Raw genomic sequence first — 18,676 nt, 5'->3', positions numbered from 1 at the left:
ACAGTGTGCCATTGGCTTCAGAGGTGGACTGTGAGTGCCCTACAGGTAATTGGGAGCAAATGCCTCTTTGGGAGTAAACATAATCAGAATAGAATCCCTGACACAAAAGATGAAGACGTGATCAGTAGGGAAGTGCCAGTTTCTCTACCGTAATTCCCTGCTGTGTTGGTGTCCCCAGAGGCACATTAACGATGTCTACACATATGATAAAAGCTTCCCAAAGCACTGGATTTTCTATCTAGCCATTATTGCATTTGATGGTGCTGAAGGTCCAGGTCATTCCTGAAATTGTTGTTCCACTGGGTCTCTGTGAATGATTTTGCTCAGTGTGGTGTGTAGTGGTCTTCCTTCCTTCCCACATTTCCAGGAGCTCCATGCTCTCCACTCCAAGAGTGTCACCCTTGTCTAAAGCAGACCAACAACCATGTGATGGGTTCTTGAGTGGATGGTTTTGGGTTCTGTAGGCACTGGAGAAGTATCCATGTGCATTGCAGTCTGTTGGGCACACTTGTCTTCTTTGCCTGCTCCTGCTCCTGCAGGGACAAGCAGTCACCATTCTGCTGTCATGCTCCCCACCTTACCTCCATGGAGTCCTGTTCCCTATGAACCTCTGAAATGTTCTCCCTGCCCCTTTCCTACATCTCAAAATGTAGGTGAACATCTGAAGTAAATTTAGAGGCTTCACATCTAGTTTTTTCTGCCCTTTTTTTTTGGCTGAAAGTCTCTGCAGCACCAATAAATCTGAGAACAAGAAAAGAGTTCACTGCTGAAAAGAATTAATCTTGATATGGTTTAAGCCTTAATGAACCCATTTTTGTGGATCTCCTCATTGATATTTGGGGATTATTAAGGATATACCACCAATTCTTACTACAGTAAAGAAGGAAAAAGAAAAATAAACAAAACCAACCATGTGATGACTCAGAAAATAAATGACAGATGTCTGTTCATTTTAGAAATAATATTAATATTCCTTCAATTATTGTAAATAGCTTGAAATAAACTATCATATACAACCACAATTTATAAATAATTGTATCTCCTATTTTATTTAGATTTACACAGTATTAACTGTAAAAAGTCCAATAGTGGCAAGAACTATGAAAAAATATTTTTATTGGGAAACAATGTACTGGAAATTTATTCTGTTTCTGAGCTGTATGAACATGTTGACCATTTGGTGTAAAACAGAGCAAATACTCAGGTTGTGAAAGCTTGTTTTCTCTCTCTGCAACTTCCTGAATATTGCCGTAACTGGATTTTCAGATTGGTTTCTATGGTCTGTAGCTATGCACAGCAGCAGAAATTGCAGGCATCTTTTAAGATGAGAGAGTATTTTTAGATGTTTTGTGGGCTGTATATCAATTATTTTGTAACATAGAGTTAGCAAGGAATGTATGAAATATATTTAGTGCCTTTTGAGACTATTTTAGGAGCATTGATTCTGACACATGGAATATAATTTACAGAGATGTAACTTGCATCGTTATAAAATTATATATTGAGTAAACACCACCCCCAAAAATAAATGAGCCAACGAAAAAACTTGTTAAAAATTTGTTTGAATTGTGCCCTGAGGTATCTGCCCTTGAAAAGGGTGAAAGATTTCACTAAACGTCCTTTGCTTTCCTTTCAAAAAATTTTTTTGAGGATTAGAGAACCTGTGATTTTTCTGTAAATTGTTGTATCAGTGATTATGTCAATGCCAGTTTCATTACTAGCTGACTGTTCCTCTAGCCTTAAAATATCTTTCAGACATGTACGAATTTCCTTGGCTCACTCTGTCTCTTGGCTTCCAAAAAAGGAGGTAGGAGAAGGACCCTGTTGCTCTGAGGTTTTTTTACTTTTTTTTTCCTTACAGAAAAAGTTTATAATAAGTTTCTATAAGTTTTCCTTATAGAAAATGTTTTGGTAATATGAGGTTCTACAATTCATTTTGGTTAAAAAAAAACTACTAAAGCAGAATTAATTATGTTTCTTAATATGAATAACTTGCATTAACCCCAGGTGTTGTTTTCCTAAATGTCATTGCAGTCAGTGGGTTGAGAGAAGGGAATTGCCAAATTTCCTTCTGTTTTATTGGTGACTGGGTACATTGGTTATGTAAGGGTAGCTATATCTTTATACTGGAAGCATTAAAAAAAAAAAAAAAAAATAAACATTCTCCTTACTCACAAAGAATAGCTTGGTAAACTGAGAATGGAAAAATCTTCCCCAAATTATACCAGCCTTGACAGAGGGAAGCATGGGAAGCACAGGTGAGTTCTGTGAGGAGTGTGAGCTGCATGAGGACAGAGAATGCAGCTGCATATCTCAAAACACTGTTAAAGAAGTTCCCATAGGATAAGCCACAAGAGGAACTTAAGACAGGCACAAATAGCAAAACAGAAAGGCTTGGATTCCAGGTCTAACAAAGGTGAAGATTTGGAATTAGCACATTGGACAAAATTTTCCTGTAAAGACTGTGGGAACTTAAAATAAGACCTATCAGGACAAAAATTCCCATGGTAGCAAACTGTGAGAAAGGAAGCAACTGGTTACACAGATGCCAGACCAAGCTGTGGGAATGGCTTTTTCATCCCATCAGTACCCAGGACTTGGCTGTATCAAAGTGGTTCCTCCAGAAGAACTACTCCAGGACCCCCACCACCAAAGATTTAGGATGGTGAAGAAGGACAGTTGGATGCTGTGGGAATCCACGAGTGGTGATGTCTTTCTACCTAATCACTCTCTCTCTCACTCTCCTTCTGTGCCCTTTTCTCCTTTTTGTGTTTCTACCTGACATTTACTGTTATTAAAAAATCCCTGTTATTGACTTCTGTACATGGTCTTGTTTGCAACTTAATGCAGGCAGACACACCTCTTATGATCATATCATAGCAAGCCCTACAAAATACCAGGAGATCCACAATGATCTCTCCTGCAGGCTCAGTCCTATTCAGTGGCACTCAGTATTAAATTTGGGTACCTAATGGGCAACAGAAGCCAAGCTATGGACCCAACAGAGTATGGATTTTTATATGGCAGTAAATCAGCCATGTTGGTTTTTTCTCAAAGATAGAAAAAAGTAAATAAAATTTTCCGTTTATTACAATGATTTTGATTTTGAAAACTTTTCTGAAAAAAGTCACCAAGTTGATGTTTTTCTTCTTTTAAATAAATATGAAGGTCAGTGAGCTTCCCAGGGAGGCGATCTTCTTTGCCCACCACCTTTTTTTGTGATTTTCACCAGGAGGCCATGGTGATACACCCAGAAGGATTTCCTCACTTTCTGAAATTTAGTCATCCTTTTTTGGTAAGAAGTGTAATGGGGAGGCTCACTGGTGTTGTAAAGCATCATTTCTTCCTATAGAAACCATGACCAAATTTAAACCTGTGCTTGCAGATTTAGTGCCTGACTGTACAGGTGCCTATTTGCAGAGACCATTGACTCTTTCACTGTGCTTAGGCAAACCCTGGCCAGATAACACCCCAGCTAAAGGCAGTCAGGTCTGCCCTCAAGGCAAAGCTTGGTTAAACTTTTCCAGATTCTTATGCTGCTGCCAAGCAATCCCAGCCCAGTTGTGTGTTCTGGGCTGAACCTACAGGGACCTCTATACAGCTAGGAACTGGGGATTGAACTCTGAATTCTGAGGCCAAAACTAATCTGAGAAGTGTTTTGCAAGAATATATTTAATTCTATGAGGACTCAGACACCATAATAAGATCATATTGTAGAGGTCACATACAAATCACAGGAAGCTGTCTGGTCTTCTCCTTGTCCTCCTATGTAAAAAAAAAAGCAAAACAAAAACAAACCAGTGATGTCCGCTGCTTGCATATCACATGGCTATATTTCTCTGATTAGTATAATGAAGCTGCATAACATTTCTTACTGGTTTCTGCAAAGGGCCACTCTTCAATGAAAATTGTGTAATTGGATGAAGCCTTCCATAATCTGCAGATCATTACAAATAGTAGCCAAAGGCTTTGCTCTTTAAAAAGAATAATTATTTTTACTTAATTATAATAAATTAAAATTACTTATTTTCAAATAAAACTGATAGCATGTAAACTGTGTGGCACATTTCTTTCTATTTTAGCACAAAATATCAATAATACATACTTTGTTTTCCAGTGGCCTAGAAGTCAATGCTAAAGTATCAGTAGCAAGAGAATAAAAATGCAGAGCACTTACTGTAGATTCCTACTTACTATTACCCCAATTGCCACGCAGATTCATCTAGTGCTGTGCAGAAGGCATGACAGAAATACATGCAAGCATCAGATGAACTTGCCTAAAAGTAGTTCATGCAATCAAGGAGGAGTGTAGGACACTGAGTAAAGAGTGCATAAAGCCCAGGATTAAGCAAAAACATTTGCACAAGTCTGTCCCAGTCCAGCAGGACAGGTTTACTGTCTGATCTCATAGAGTAAAATCTGCATTTAAATGCTTAAATCCTAGTTCTTGAATAATTCAATTTTTCGTATTTTGTCTTCACACTCGTTGAGGAAGCTCCAGAGTGAAGAAAAAGAAGAGTGAGGAGCCTGGCCTGCAGGATTTAAGCAGACAAGCTATGCAGCTGTTGGAAAGAGAGCATTAGCACAGACTAATTGACAGATTGCAGAGAGGACAAAGCTCTCTGGGGAGACTTTAGAACTTCTTGGAGTGCCTAAAGGGGCTACAGGAGAACAACTCTTGTTCAGGTGGTGAGACACTGGCACAGATTATCCAGAGAAACTGTGGTTGCCCCATCCCTAGAAGTGTTCAGGGTCAGTTTGGATGGGGCTTTGAGCAACCTGATGAAGTAGAAGATGTCCTTGTCCATGGAAGTAGGGTTGGAATTAGATAACCTTTCAGGTTGATTTCCAAACCAAACCATTTTATTGTTCTATATGCATCTCTCCTACAAATCTGGCCTTTACCACAGAACATTTTGAAATAGATTTCGTTGTCTATGCTTAGAGTTTTCCAGTAATCTGCCTCTAGTGGAATATCATACAGACAACAGTAATAGGGATACTTTTCTTCAAACTAGCTTGGTAAGTTTGAGTTTGCTTCCTTGGAAAACTTAATTCTGAACTGTGAGTTAATCTGGCATTATTTCTGTATGTAGCGTCAGATTTTCTTCTTTATAGCACAAATTTTGGCCTTGTTATGAGGCCAAAAGCAGAGAAATTTGGGGCACACTTTCCTCTTCTTTCTACCTTCATGTCTCTTAGGACTTAACTAAGTAGCTAAGAGGGGTGAGAGAATGTGGACTCATTAGTTAGCTGTAGGAAAATTGTCTCTATCAACCCTCCCAGATTCATTCCAGGTTAAGAACAAGAGTTTAAAGAGAAAATAAAAATAGGAATTCAGGAACATGTCCCTTTCTGGATAACTTGACCAATGTATTTTCTTTTGGTGGAAACTTAAAATGGTGAAAATTGAATGGTGACCTTAAATGAAAATTCAGCTTTTAGTAGATGATGTAGTGTTTTGTCCTCCTTCTATGTTTATTAGTCAAACTGAAGAGTTGTCCTCTTTCTGCTTCTGGTGTACTTTTGGTATACATTTCCATCAACATCGTATTGCAGATGTTGATGGAAATGTATAGACTTTGGTAGGCTTTAAAATCCGTCTTCAGAAGAAGCATTTCTGAACACAAAAGCTTTAACACAAAGGCAAATTTGTGACTGGGAGGAAGCAGGAGATAACAAGATTTTTTTCATGCACTGAGTATGATTTTTTTTTTAGCTGTTTAGTGTCATTGATCTCTAGTTAAATACATCACAGAGAAAATGACAAGTATGCAACAATGCTGAAAAAGAAAAATATCATTTATTATCATGAAGATCTATGTGAGAGTTAGTTCCACAAATATTCACTTATCAGGATGCTAGATGTAATCACTGTCATAAAAGACTTAGTTGGAACATGACAATATCTCATGTTGAGACAGAATGGGTACAGCTGTCTTGTCAGTGTTTTCTTGGGGCTACATATGGTACAATTTTTCCATCTATTCCATGTGACACATTAGCTATGCTGAATTAAAATACTACTACAACCTTAAATGTATTGAAATGTTGAGAAGGGAGCACTGCTTCTGCCTTGGTTATTATTTTGGTCACTAAGATATAAACAGCATATTTGTGAGATGAGAGAGATTATGCTGGCACATAAATCTAACATTCAAATTCTTCATGAAGTTAGGGTTTCTGAGTAGCAGCAGCATCAACAGAGACCTCAGGGTGAGGAGTTCCTCCCAGTGTGGTAAGCAGCTAGATTGCATGGCTCCACCTCAAGCAATGTTCACTGCTAGGATATTTTCCATGTAAATTTCAGGGTTTCAAGTGTGATATCAGGTAAGGCGGCAGCAGCAGTGCTGTGCCCATGCCCAGCTGTGCTTCCCCAGCTTGTGATGCCACAGGGTCAGAACTCTCAGTGCACAGTACACTCCACAGCTGGGCACAGGAGCTCAGACACACCTTGGAGCAAATTTCCCAGCCAACACAGTTGCTCCAGTCTGTCCATGGCCAACAGAGACCCTCTGCTGTGTCTGCTGCTGTGCTGGTGTCATTGTGTTCTGCACTGCTCTTGTGGCTCTCATATCTCAATCCAGGGAGTTAAATCTATCAACAAGGTGATAGATTAGTTAAATCTATTAACATTTCCCTTTCTCCAACAGGTCCAATATTGAGGGTACTGGATCTTGTCTTCCCTGCTTGTCCTGGTTTGTAAAATAAGCTTGTATTCTATTTGCCATCTGTTGGAGGTTGGGCAGGTTTGTTATCTCTTCCAAGAACGATGGTTTGCTCGGAAGAGGTAATGGTTTGTTAATGGGCCATTGACTGACTCACTGCAGGCCTGGTAACGTAACACCATCCCATTGTGAGATGCTCCACCCAGAGGGGGAAGCCAAGCACTCTTTTATTGGATAAAAGGGGTACCTTTTGGGAGACAGAGCAGCTCTCTCTCTCTTTGCGGGATTCCCAGAGAAGCAGCTCCTTCGGCAGGACTCCCAGAGAAGCGGCTGGAGCGCGGTGAGGCGGCGGTGGCGGAGCTCAGAGGCAACCCCAGCGCAGAGGAAGACCAGCCCAACTGCCACCAGATCTTCAGAGAAAACTATACCCTTCTAAAGATCACCACTTCAGCTGCAATTCATCAGCCACTGCAAGAGGAGCAGCTGTCATTTCAACCGGACTGCTACCAACACCCCGAATCCTCAGGTTGTGGACTTCATCACTAGTTTTGTTTGTACCAATTGCATTTGCCTATTTAAATTGTTATCTAGTTTTCTCCTAGTAAAGAATTGTTACTCCCATTCCCATATCTTTGCCTGAGAGCCTTTTAATTTAAAACTCCTGGTAATTCGGAGGGAAAGGGTTTACCTTCTCCATTGCACAGGAGGCTTTTGCCCTCCTTCACAGACTCCTGTCTTGTCAAACCGAGACAGATTTTGGAAAGAGCCTTTGGGTTAAAAGTGATGGTCCAAGACGCCCTACTTGGAGCTGGTGTACTTGGTGACAGCCTTGGTGCCCTCGGACACGGCGTGCTTGGCCAGCTCGCCGGGCAGCAGCAGGCGCACGGCCATCTGGATCTCCCGCGAGGTGATGGTGGAGCGCTTGTTGTAGTGCGCCAGGCGCGACGCCTCGCCCGCGATGCGCTCGAAGATGTCGTTGACGAAGGAGTTCATGATGCCCATGGCCTTGGACGAGATGCCCGTGTCGGGGTGCACCTGCTTCAGCACCTTGTACACGTAGATGGAATAGCTCTCCTTGCGGCTCTTCTTGCGCTTCTTGTCGCCCTTCTTCTGCGTCTTGGTCACCGCCTTCTTGGAGCCCTTCTTGGGCGTGGGGGCGGACTTGGCCGGTTTGGGCATCTCGGCAGCTCCCTGAACTGCACTTAATGACACCATACTTGTAGCGTGTCCTTTGCAGCTTTGTCCTAATTATTCAACATATCCCAATTAAGCCCAGATCAGGCAGGTTGATTTCAGGTCTGGACCAAATATTGGACCACCTGTTGAAATCACAGCCAGCTTCTTGGTTCCTGGTCTGGAAATTATAGGATGAGAGGCACTTTCCAAAAACGTCAGTATTAATGAGCAGACCATGTGTTGCATATTGCTTATCTCTGGGATGCCTGGGAGCTCTACTTGTGTGGCTGTGGAAGAAAACATGGAGAAAAAAACAGTGTAAAAAGGCAAGGTTACTGCTTCCCTGACTGAAAGATAGGAAAAACAGTTCCACCAGTGCTAAAACCATCTGGATATATTGAGAAAATATAAGGAAAACAGTAAGGGCTTTTATCTGTGGTTGCCACCAAAAAGGTGTGCAATAAAAAGGCTTGCATTGTTCTAACATTACTTCATTTGGAAGTACTTCATCTGCTAAGGACTTTACACAAGACAGCATCTACTAACAGCAGAGGCATCACCTGACAGCCTACTACATGAAAATAAAAATTGACCATGACACAGATCTACATCGATAAGGCAGAGAGAAGGCAGAAACACAAAGAAATCTGTAAATAGTTAGATGTTGTAGAACCATTTTTAGACTCTATAAAATTTACTATTTTTAGGCATGTCCCTGCTATCTCCTATTTAGAACAAAATGCTGTGAGAAAAAAGGGGAATAAGTGAAACAAGCAGACAGAAAAAGAAAAAAAAAAACTTATCAGACTAAGTGCACAATTAAGAGCTCTGATACTGTGGATATGATAGACATGAAGGTAATTTTCAAAAGTGTAATTTTTTAAAAATTAAAAGCTTGCTTTATGTGGGAAATACCAAAAGACCTGCTTCACATGTTAAAAACCAAAACCAAACAAACCAAAGTAACCAAACCAACAACAACAACAACAACAACCTCCCCCACCCAAAAAAAAAAAAAGCAAAATAAACAAGAAACCACTAAAAATTGAATGCTTCACATCCTTTTCCAAGGGTTTGAAGTACCAGTAAAGGAAGAAGAACTTACAGGTACCGTGGAATTGTGTTGAGGAAGAATGAGCTCTATAATCTTAAAGCCTTTTCTGAAACTCAGTTGTATATGGACGGAATGAATGTTTAAAAACACACTATGGAATATTTTGGGGTTTTTCTAGACAATGAAAATAAAAAAGAATACACTTTTAGTAATGAGTTATGATATGGCTTTACAAGGATGGGGGTGCCTCCATTTGGAAGAGAGGTTAAAGATGTCCAGGAGAATAAAGACTATTTCAGTGATATAGAAAGCACTGCTGAAAAATCATCTAATGAACTATGAGCAAAATTTCCTCTCACCTGTATCAAGAACGAGAAGGAAACAGTTCTTACTACCCACTAGGGGGCATTTTTGAAGAAATAGATGCCAGAAATTCTTCACTGCTTGTTGTATCATCAGAATTATGATTTTTGATTTTGAGCTAACATTCCTTAAATTGGTTTTCAAGATGGGGTTTGTCAATCTTGCTGCTGAGACAGGTACCAAAAAAATCCCATCCCATTTCTGTGGTTCGAAATTGGGATCCTGAGCTTTGGCTGCTCTAGAGCTCTTTACTACCTCACACCCACCCCACTCTAGTCATGCACTTGTGTGCTAGGCTGGTTTATCTGGATTATTGCCACCAGCCCCTTCTTCAAGGCTGGTAAAGATGGTTAATGCAAATACAGTCATTTCAAGAGTTTCCCAAAGTAGGGCAGTCAACTTTTACAGGGCAGTCAGGCTGTCTCAGACAGTTTTTGTGGCTAGCTCAGGGAGCATGAAATGTAGTGGTGCCCAGAACTCTCTTTGTCACTGTGCTGACTCTGGAAGCAGTGTACTTGTATTTGATTTAATTAAAATTAGAGGACCATCTGTGTAACCAATCCATCAATTCTGTGGCCATGGCAGAATAAATTCGGATTGGAATTATCCACTGATTTACCATGGTAGTAGAGTTCTAGAATGATGGCCTCAGGATCTGTTGGTCCCCTGCAACAGAGACCAGAGACCAAATCCGCCATCTGCACATCTGTCCTGTGTGGTGCCACATTGCATATTCGTCATAGCCAATGTCCTATCCTCTTCCCATCTTGTCCCTGCTCTCATCTTCCACTGGGCTACCAGCCTCCACATCCTCTGTTTCTCCTAAAATTTTTCTCACCTTCTTGGACAACCTTACTGTCCAGAGTACATTTATTTCACTTGCACTGAAGGACAAGGATGGATGCACAAGTTGTTCCTGATCCTCTTTTTCTTTTCCCTTTCTGATCCAAAGTAAACAAGGCAGATGATACAGTGTTTTTCATATTGTATGGATTTTGTCAGGAAGCTGGTAGAAAAGCCACAAAAGTTGATAGTTTTGCAAAGAGAATAGTTTCTGTTTTTAGTCTTTCAGATATTTCTGCACTGGCAGTCAGAAAACAAGACAACCAAAAAATCATAATTTGTATCTACAAAGAATTTTATTGCCTGATATCAATAATCTTCAATGTTTTTGCTTTTTTCCCCACATCTTTAAATTAACATTTATCAGTTAAACATAATTGAATGTGCAAAATTATGGGTTTATATCTTATTTTCTTTGCATTCTTTAAAACATTTTTAATTATAGGAACATAATATATATACTTTAATGGAGATCCTGGAAAAATCAACTATTATTTAAAGGATTTTTTGTAGTGAGAAATAACAAAATACATGGGAAAGCAGGTGTCTGTCCATCCTATCACTCTGAAAATAGCTGTGCCTTTTTTTTTTTTTTTTTAAAGTGTCTTCTTTGTTTTAAAGAAACCTGTCTGAAATGGAATAAAGAAGACATCTCAAGGACATGGTGGTGGTAACGCTAAAGCCCTCTCCCGTGGCCAGTATGTTTCATGGTGCATGGTCTTTGCTGAAGGCTCTGGATGATAACTTAGAACGTATTTGCTAAATATCTATCTACAACAGGCTTCCCATTTGTCCCTGTGCCAGTCACTAAGCGTCGTGTTAATAAATGTGAAAGAATTCAAAATCACTTCAGTTATTTAAAAAACTGAAGTGATTTTTATCACTTCTCTCTCTCTGTGATTCTTTTCCATGTTTTCTCCTATTTTTTATGTTGTGCATTTGAGGCTTTCATGACAGACAGTATTCCTTACCATGTTTGTAGAATATGAAGGAAAATGAGAAAGTGCCTGGGTGGAACTCATGACATATTGCTAAACAAGAAACAATGAATGGGTTTTAGTAATTATGGCAGAGTGCCCCCATAATACACTTCATGTATTTTCTGAAGAACTATATTTGTTGTTTGTTTGGGATACAGAAAGATGGGGTTGACTGATGAGGTTGTTAAAACATGGTTTATTGCAAAATCAGTCTTATGGAAGGGCAAGACAGTAAGATTGTTACATCCAAAGCTATCACATTAGCAAACTATACATCAGAAGCCATTATAACTTTAGTTACAATGTATTTTATAAATTTCTTATCCAATCAGCTACTTCCACAAAGCTTGCTAGTGTCTTCATAAACCAATTGCTTGTTGGTATGTTTTACACAATTTTGCTGCAATGCATCTGTTTTTATCCAATCATGTAACTCTACATCAACTTACTGCTGCATGTTTTTTACCAATTCTATAACTAGTTCTGTTGTTAGACTTTAATTTTTTTTACTATCTTGCTTAACATATTTATTTGCTTACATGAGGCATATTTCTACTTGCTTAAAACATATTTCTGCCTAAACTACAAATATTTATTGTTATTTTCATTATTTTATTCTAAAGCTTTGAGCCTTCTCCAAGGTCTTAGGTCAAACTCTGTATCCATCTCTATTTCTGAGCTTATATATTCAAGGCCTTGGGACTTCTCTGTGCTTGCATTTCCCATATCTGTTGAAAATATACCTCTAATTTATAAGATTTTTTTTGATATTTAATTTCCCAGTACTATTTAGCTTGAAATCTTTCTCTGACATTTCATTTTGCCCATTTATTGAATTTGAGTCTTGTCTTGGTTTGACAAGACAGGAGTCTGTGAAGGAGGGCAAAAGCCTCCTGTGCAATGGAGAAGGTAAACCCCTTCCCTCCAAATTACCAGGATTTTTAAATTAAAAGGCTCTCAGGCAAAGATATGGGAATGGGAGTAACAATTCTTTACTAGGAGAAAACTAGATAACAATTTAAAAAGGCAAATGCAATCGGTACAAACAAAACTAGTGATAAAGTCCACAACCTGAGGAGTCGGGGTGTTGGTAGCAGTCCGGTTGAAATGACAGCTGCTCCTCTTGCAGTGGCTGATGAATTGCAGATGCAGTGGTGATCTTTAGAAGGGTATAGTTTTCTCTGAAGATCTGGTGGCAGTGGGGCCGGTCTTCCTCTGCGCCGGGGTTGCCTCCGAGCTCCGCCGCCGTCGGCTCAGCGCGCTCCGGCCGCTTCTTGGGGAGTCCGTCTGAAGGAGCTGCTTCTCTGGGAATCCCACAAAGAGAGAGAGAGCTGCTCTGTCCCCCAAAAGGTACCCCTTTATCCAATAAAAGAGTGCTTGGCTTCCCCCTCTGGGTGGAGCATCTCACAATGGGATGGTGTTACATTACCAGCCCTGCAGTGAATCAGTCAATGGCCCATTAACAAACCATTACCTCTTCGGAGCAAACCATCGTTCTTGGAAGAGATAACAAACCTGCCCAACCTCCAACAGATGGCAAATAGAATACAAGCTTATCTTACAACCCAGGACAAGTCTACATTTCCAGCATTCTCTCTGTCTTTTATCAAGGCTGTATTACTTCTCTCTCCTGCATTCTTATTGTAATTGTGGATTAAGTTCTTGGGAAAGTTATGTTTTTCTTTTCCATGACTTAAACGTGGACTGAATTTATGATGGCAGGGTGATTCCTCTTGACATGTTGTTTGGGTCTGCAGGAGCAGATGAATGTAATAGCCCCTATGCATTTTTTGAGTAAGGTGTAAAGCTAAACAGCTGTTCAGAGTCTTTTGTATTACATCGCTGATTCAAGTTCTTCCTCTTAAGAAAAAGGTGCACATTCAACCTGATCTGTGTCCCTTTACCTTTGAGGTAAACTCTCTAAGCATAGTCTGAGCACATAACTCTGCTTTGTGTCACATATCACTATTCCAATGGAAAAATATGTCAAGACTGAATGTCATGCCTTTGGGTAGCCTCATGTGGTTCTGACATGGAATCCATTATATCAGCCTGAAAATTGATCACTTCTTCAAAGCCTTCTGGAGTACCTTGCTCCTGGCTCTCAGTGTCCAGGGATGGGCACTGCTGGCAGCTGTTCCTGTGCCTGGCTCTCAGTGTCCAGGGATGAGCACTGCTGGCAGCTGTCCCTGTGCCTGGCTCTCAGTGTCCAGGGATGGGCACTGCTGGCAGCTGTCCCTGTGCCTGGCTCTCAGTGTCCAGGGATGGGCACTGCTGGCAGCTGTCCCTGTGCCTGGCTCTCAGTGTCCAGGGATGGGCACTGCTGGCAGCTGTCCCTGTGCCTGGCTCTCAGTGTCCAGGGATGGGCACTGCTGGCAGCTGTCCCTGTGCCTGGCTCTCAGTGTCCAGGGATGGGCACTGCTGGCAGCTGTCCCTGTGCCTGGCTCTCAGTGTCCAGGGATGGGCACTGCTGGCAGCTGTCCCTGTGCCTGGCTCTCAGTGTCCAGGGAAGGGGACTGCTGGCAGCTGTCCCTGTGCCTGGCTCTCAGTGTCCAGGGATGGGGACTGCTGGCAGCTGTCCCTGTGCCTGGCTCTCAGTGTCCAGGGATGGGCACTGCTGGCAGCTGTCCCTGTGCCTGGCTCTCAGTGTCCAGGGATGGGCACTGCTGGCAGCTGTCCCTGTGCCTGGCTCTCAGTGTCCAGGGATGGGCACTGCTGGCAGCTGTCCCTGTGCCTGGCTCTCAGTGTCCAGGGATGGGCACTGCTGGCAGCTGTCCCTGTGCCTGGCTCTCAGTGTCCAGGGATGGGCACTGCTGGCAGCTGTCCCTGTGCCTGGCTCTCAGTGTCCAGGGATGGGCACTGCTGGCAGCTGTCCCTGTGCCTGGCTCTCAGTGTCCAGGGATGGGCACTGCTGGCAGCTGTCCCTGTGCCTGGCTCTCAGTGTCCAGGGATGGGCACTGCTGGCAGCTGTCCCTGTGCCTGGCTCTCAGTGTCCAGGGAAGGGGACTGCTGGCAGCTGTCCCGCTGTGGCCGCAGGGCCAGGCGCGAGCGGCCGCCCCCGAGTCTCTGCCCAGCCTGGTGCGGGGGGCGGTGATCGCTGCGGCGTGGGGAGCGCAGCAGGGCACAGAGCACGGGGAATCCGAGGCACAGGAATAAGGGAAGGACACTTGTCTGAATCGCCAATGATTTCATTCCCAAAGGGGGGCAGAGCAAGTGGCAAATCTGAACATGCAAGAACTGCTTTTAAAGGGTAGGGGAAACACGGTGAGGGCACAACCTGTGACCAGCAGGGAGGCATTAGGGGAGGGGTGCAGGGTAAGAGCTCCCCAAGAGAAGCCAACACGGGGAGGGAGCAAACTTGACAATCCAACTCTGCTTTGAGGAAGGGATGAAAGACAGGGAACACTCCAGGAGCAAAGGAGTGTGCTGTCTTTGACAGACAGGGGTAAGACAAGGGAACAAGGGAGATATACAGGTGGATTGACAAGTGATTGGCATACATTTTGGAAAACTGTGGTAAACAACTCAGGACTAAGCCATCAGGGGAGCCAAATGGGGTACACAGACTGAAGCATTACAAACTTATAAGAAGGAATACTAAAACCTACTACAGAAGAACCAACTATAAAATAATAGACTACCACAGTACCTAGTTGGTCTTAACAAAGGCATAATCCAGGTATTTAGGGTACAGCACACCAACATCTTCAGCCATGACTAATAAATTCTTTACACTGAGAAAATCTTTGCCAAGTACAGCCCTGCATAGCAATGTGTCCCTATAGTGAAGACATTTGAAAGTCATTTGAATTCCGTGGCATCACACAGAGGACAGTAATCTTTCTTATGATTTCCTCTGTTGTAACAAAGAACAAGATTTTAATGTGCAAACCTCATTAAATCATCCTTGGGAACTTAGATGCACAGTGTGATAAAGGCAACAACTTTCAATACCTAGAGGTAATTTTTTCAATATGTTTTGATTTGGATTTCAGGAAACATAAGCATTTTAACATATTTTTTTGCTCTATTTACAATATAAAATTTTAATTTAAGGATGACTTACTCCAGGTTAAATAACATAAGGTTCTCACTTATTACAATGGAATATCAACCTGTGTTTGGTGCTTTCAGTGTACAGGACAGTCTAAGCTATCAATTACCTAGTGCTACAGCAATATGGTATAAAGTATGAAAAATATTGAAACAAACCATTGGCTTTCAGACATTCTTGAATTTACTAAAATTTTTAAGCAAATGTTTCAGCTATTGCATGTCTTGAGTTCCTGGGATTTAGCAAGACCTCTTTATTCAATAAAAAAAAATTATACAACCTAAACAGTTTGCAAACCTGGAATTTGGTTCTTTATTTGGAGAAAATAAAAATGTAGTACTATTTGAAAAAGCCAAAGATTGTAATTTTGCATCACAAAGAGTTGGCTGAATATGTCTAATCCTCAGGCATTTTTCAAGCCTAGGCTTCTCATGGGAGAAGATTTTTACTGAGTGCCATAGCCTTTAGAGCAAACTAGGTGTCATGGTTTGACACTGGCACAATGCCAGTGCCCCCATGAAATGTGATCCCTCCCTTGAATGCTGTGAAGTGGAATCTAGAACAGAGCAAAGCAGGCCTAAGCTTAATAACAGGAAAAAAAAACTTTATTAAACTACTACTACTAAAGAAAAGAGAAAACTAAAGAAGGGGGAAAAAAAACCCACACAAAGATCAAATGAAAACCTTGCAAAACATTCCTCCTCCCACCACCCAACTCCAACAAACCACAGTGAGACACAATCTGGACCCCAATCAGGTTTCCACCCTCCAAACAACTGATACTCAGTCCATCGAGGGAACAGAGTCTCTCCTGTGCCACAGACCCCCCAAGAAAACACAGCTCCACATCCTGTGTTTCCATGTCACACATGGCACCGCCCGGAGAAAAGTTTGCCATGGTGACCCTTCTCCTTCCCATGCACAGTACTCTCACTACTAAATGCATGGATGGACAGACTGCCTTTAAGATTTTTCCTTTCAAGGATGCCCTGCCAAGAGGGGAGAAAACAACAGTTCAGTTTTTCATTGTTTGGGACCACAGTTTCCCCCCATTTTCCCCTGGGGCCGAGGGCTCAAGAACAGAGATCTTCTTCTCTTCTTTTTCCTTTCCAGGGCAAGGGGGTGCCACCACAAACCCCCTAACCTTTTCTCTGTTCACTCCACTTTTGTCTTTTTCTCAGCTGAAGCAGGTCTCTTGACTCACTGGCATCCTCCCAAAACACAGTCCCTCTTGAAGGAGAAGATTTGGTTCAGGTTGTGGCTAACATGGAAAAGTCCAGCCAAAAGCCACTCCTTGTCCCCCTCCCCTCTAGAATTCCTCCTTCCAATATCCCAAGGTCCAAGGTGTCCCTCTTCCTCTCTTTCAAACTGAGGAGGGGAAAGGAAAATTCACAAAGCTTTCATTTCTCAAGGAAGGGTTAAAAGTCCAAACTCCCAGGATGGCTCGATGCCCGGACATCCCACGCGACTGGGCATCTTGCAGCTCCCCCCCACCCCGCTCCTCCTTCCTCGCGGTGGAATTGCTGACAGGACAGGATCGCTGCCGTCTCTTTCTCTCTCCCCCTCGGGAGAGAAAGAGACAGCGGGGGGGGGGGGGGGGAAATGGAGACATCCCAGATTTCTTCCACCCTTCCATCTGCAGGGGCCAGCCCAGTTCCAGTCCTTCCACCACCCTTGGGGCCTACCTTTCAGGCCATGGGGGCTTCCTCTCCCCCACCCAGCTCGTGGCTGGGCAGGGGAGGTTTGCACTGCACGCTGACCGGAACCAAAGAGAGCGAGTTCCTCTGGGAATTCTGCTCTTAACTCCTCTGTGTTCTCAGAGGTGTGTCTACTTTCAATTGGTCAATATCTAAATTGACCTCTTCCTTCCGGGAAAAATTATCTTTCCGTGTCAAACCACGACATTAGGACATTTGATGTATTTCCACATGGATAGCAGCATTACATGACATCTAAGTAAACTTACATTACATATTGATTGACAGCTTAGATCTGTCTGGCTCAAAGAAAATAGACAACTGTGTGAAAGCTCAGGTAAGGTTAGAGGACAAATGTCAAATGTCCCTGCATGAGACAACTGGAAGTCCAGCATTGTTACCTAGATTTAGCTTATATCATGATCTTTTCCCATTCTTTCTTTTTGAGAAACATGTTTTTCTGCAAATAGAATAGACTAAGGGCACTGAAACAAGATGATTCTTTTTTTCCTTTAATTGTGTGGCTACTATAATATAATTTCAGAAGATTTTAAGATATGTTTAATGTATGTCTATAATCAAGTCCCTTAACACAATTTTGCAGTCCCAAACAGGTATGCACTCCACTATATAATAGAGACTCAGGAAGCTTTGTATCTCTCTGCTGTCTGTTCCTCTCTCTGAAGCAAAGCATCTGTTGTTTGAAAACAAACCCAGAGAGAGACTCCAAGTCAGAAATACAATTTATTAGGAAAAGGGAAAAGAAACAAAATCCAATAATACAAAAGAATAACCACTGACAGAGTCAGAATCCAACCTGACACCCCTTTGCCCACCATGTTGTCAGCAGTCCAGATTAGAGTGGCTGCAGTCCTCCTGGAGTGGCAGATGTGGTTATGCTGGAGCAGTGGTCCTGTAGAAGGGTCTAGTCTTCCTCTGAAGGTCCAGTGGAACAACCCAGGTATTCATCTTGGAAACCTGTGGGAAGGCTGCCTCACTGTCTAGCAATCCCAGAATATATCTAGGTGGGAATGTTTAGCTCCTCCCCACTGGGCGGAGCATCTCACCATGGGCTGATGTCATTCTGAGTCACTTGGTGGGTCCTTGCTCACCTGTTAAACAGAACTGGCTCCTGGAGGGAATTATCTCTGAATCATGTGGTGAGACATTGATGGGCCCATTAACAGGAGGTAAGGAAAACTGCCCACTTAACAGAAGACAACTGCTATGCAGATGGCAATAGAAAACATCTTGCTTCTCAATCTGGGACAGCATCTCAGTTTATATGAATGAAATAAAAAAAAATAGAAATAGAGACTAATAGGCAGTCTACATGCAATTTAAGATGCCTAAATGACTTAACTAGGCTTAGTGAACTACTGAATTGAGATTTTTTTTTGAGAAAACTTGGCAGTCTTAGGCATTGCCTCCTTAGAAGTTAAAAGATAAATTTTGTATAACCTTTATCTTCATCACCTTCTGCATTTTTTTATCAAGTGCTGTCTTAAGCAAGTAGCTGGTGTCAGAGCATGAAATGCAGTTTTACAGCCTCTGTGCATACTTGAGGATGATGAACAAAAAGAATGGGGTGAGAAGGCAGATAAAAATTATCCATGACACTAGAGTTCCATTTAAAAACTAAAAGTTTCCCCTTCTGACCTCACTCATTTGGGTCTGATTTTGTTGTATCTTTCATCTGGGATTGAAGGTAAAACTGTCAGCTTCTGCTTTCCAAGGATACAATGCTCACACATTCCAGTGTGGAAATAGCAGAGATTCTCAGATTTTCAGCTCAGTCAAAATCTCTGGGACATCTCCATCCTGGTTACTTGACTACCATG

The 18,676-nt window shown here is 42.1% G+C and overlaps 1 protein-coding gene and 1 long non-coding RNA gene across 2 annotated transcripts; both read right to left on the bottom strand.

Annotated features, from left to right (window-relative positions):
- Positions 1-7,466: 7,466 nt before the first annotated feature.
- On the bottom strand, positions 7,467-7,850 carry LOC110476495 (histone H2B 5). The gene has a single exon (XM_021541490.2). It carries the CDS (start codon positions 7,845-7,847, stop codon positions 7,467-7,469), a length of 381 nt encoding a protein of 126 aa, XP_021397165.1. The 5' UTR covers positions 7,848-7,850.
- A 4,204-nt stretch (positions 7,851-12,054) lies between these two features.
- Positions 12,055-16,899, bottom strand: LOC144248382 (uncharacterized). The gene is made up of 2 exons (XR_013341720.1): positions 16,824-16,899; positions 12,055-12,388 (listed from the first exon to the last, which is right to left on the bottom strand). It is a non-coding gene; the product is annotated as an uncharacterized LOC144248382 (long non-coding RNA).
- Positions 16,900-18,676: the final 1,777 nt, after the last annotated feature.

Source organism: Lonchura striata, chromosome Z (genome assembly GCF_046129695.1).
Source record: "Lonchura striata isolate bLonStr1 chromosome Z, bLonStr1.mat, whole genome shotgun sequence".
NCBI lineage: Eukaryota > Metazoa > Chordata > Aves > Passeriformes > Estrildidae > Lonchura > Lonchura striata.
Note: the sequence above shows the minus strand (reverse complement) of the source record. Positions and strands in the feature narration are given on the sequence as shown.

What these genes read in the sequence shown, in the direction of transcription:
- LOC110476495 (XM_021541490.2), bottom strand. Translation starts at nt 7,847, where the DNA reads ATGCCCAAACCGGCCAAGTCCGCCCCCACGCCCAAGAAGGGCTCCAAG.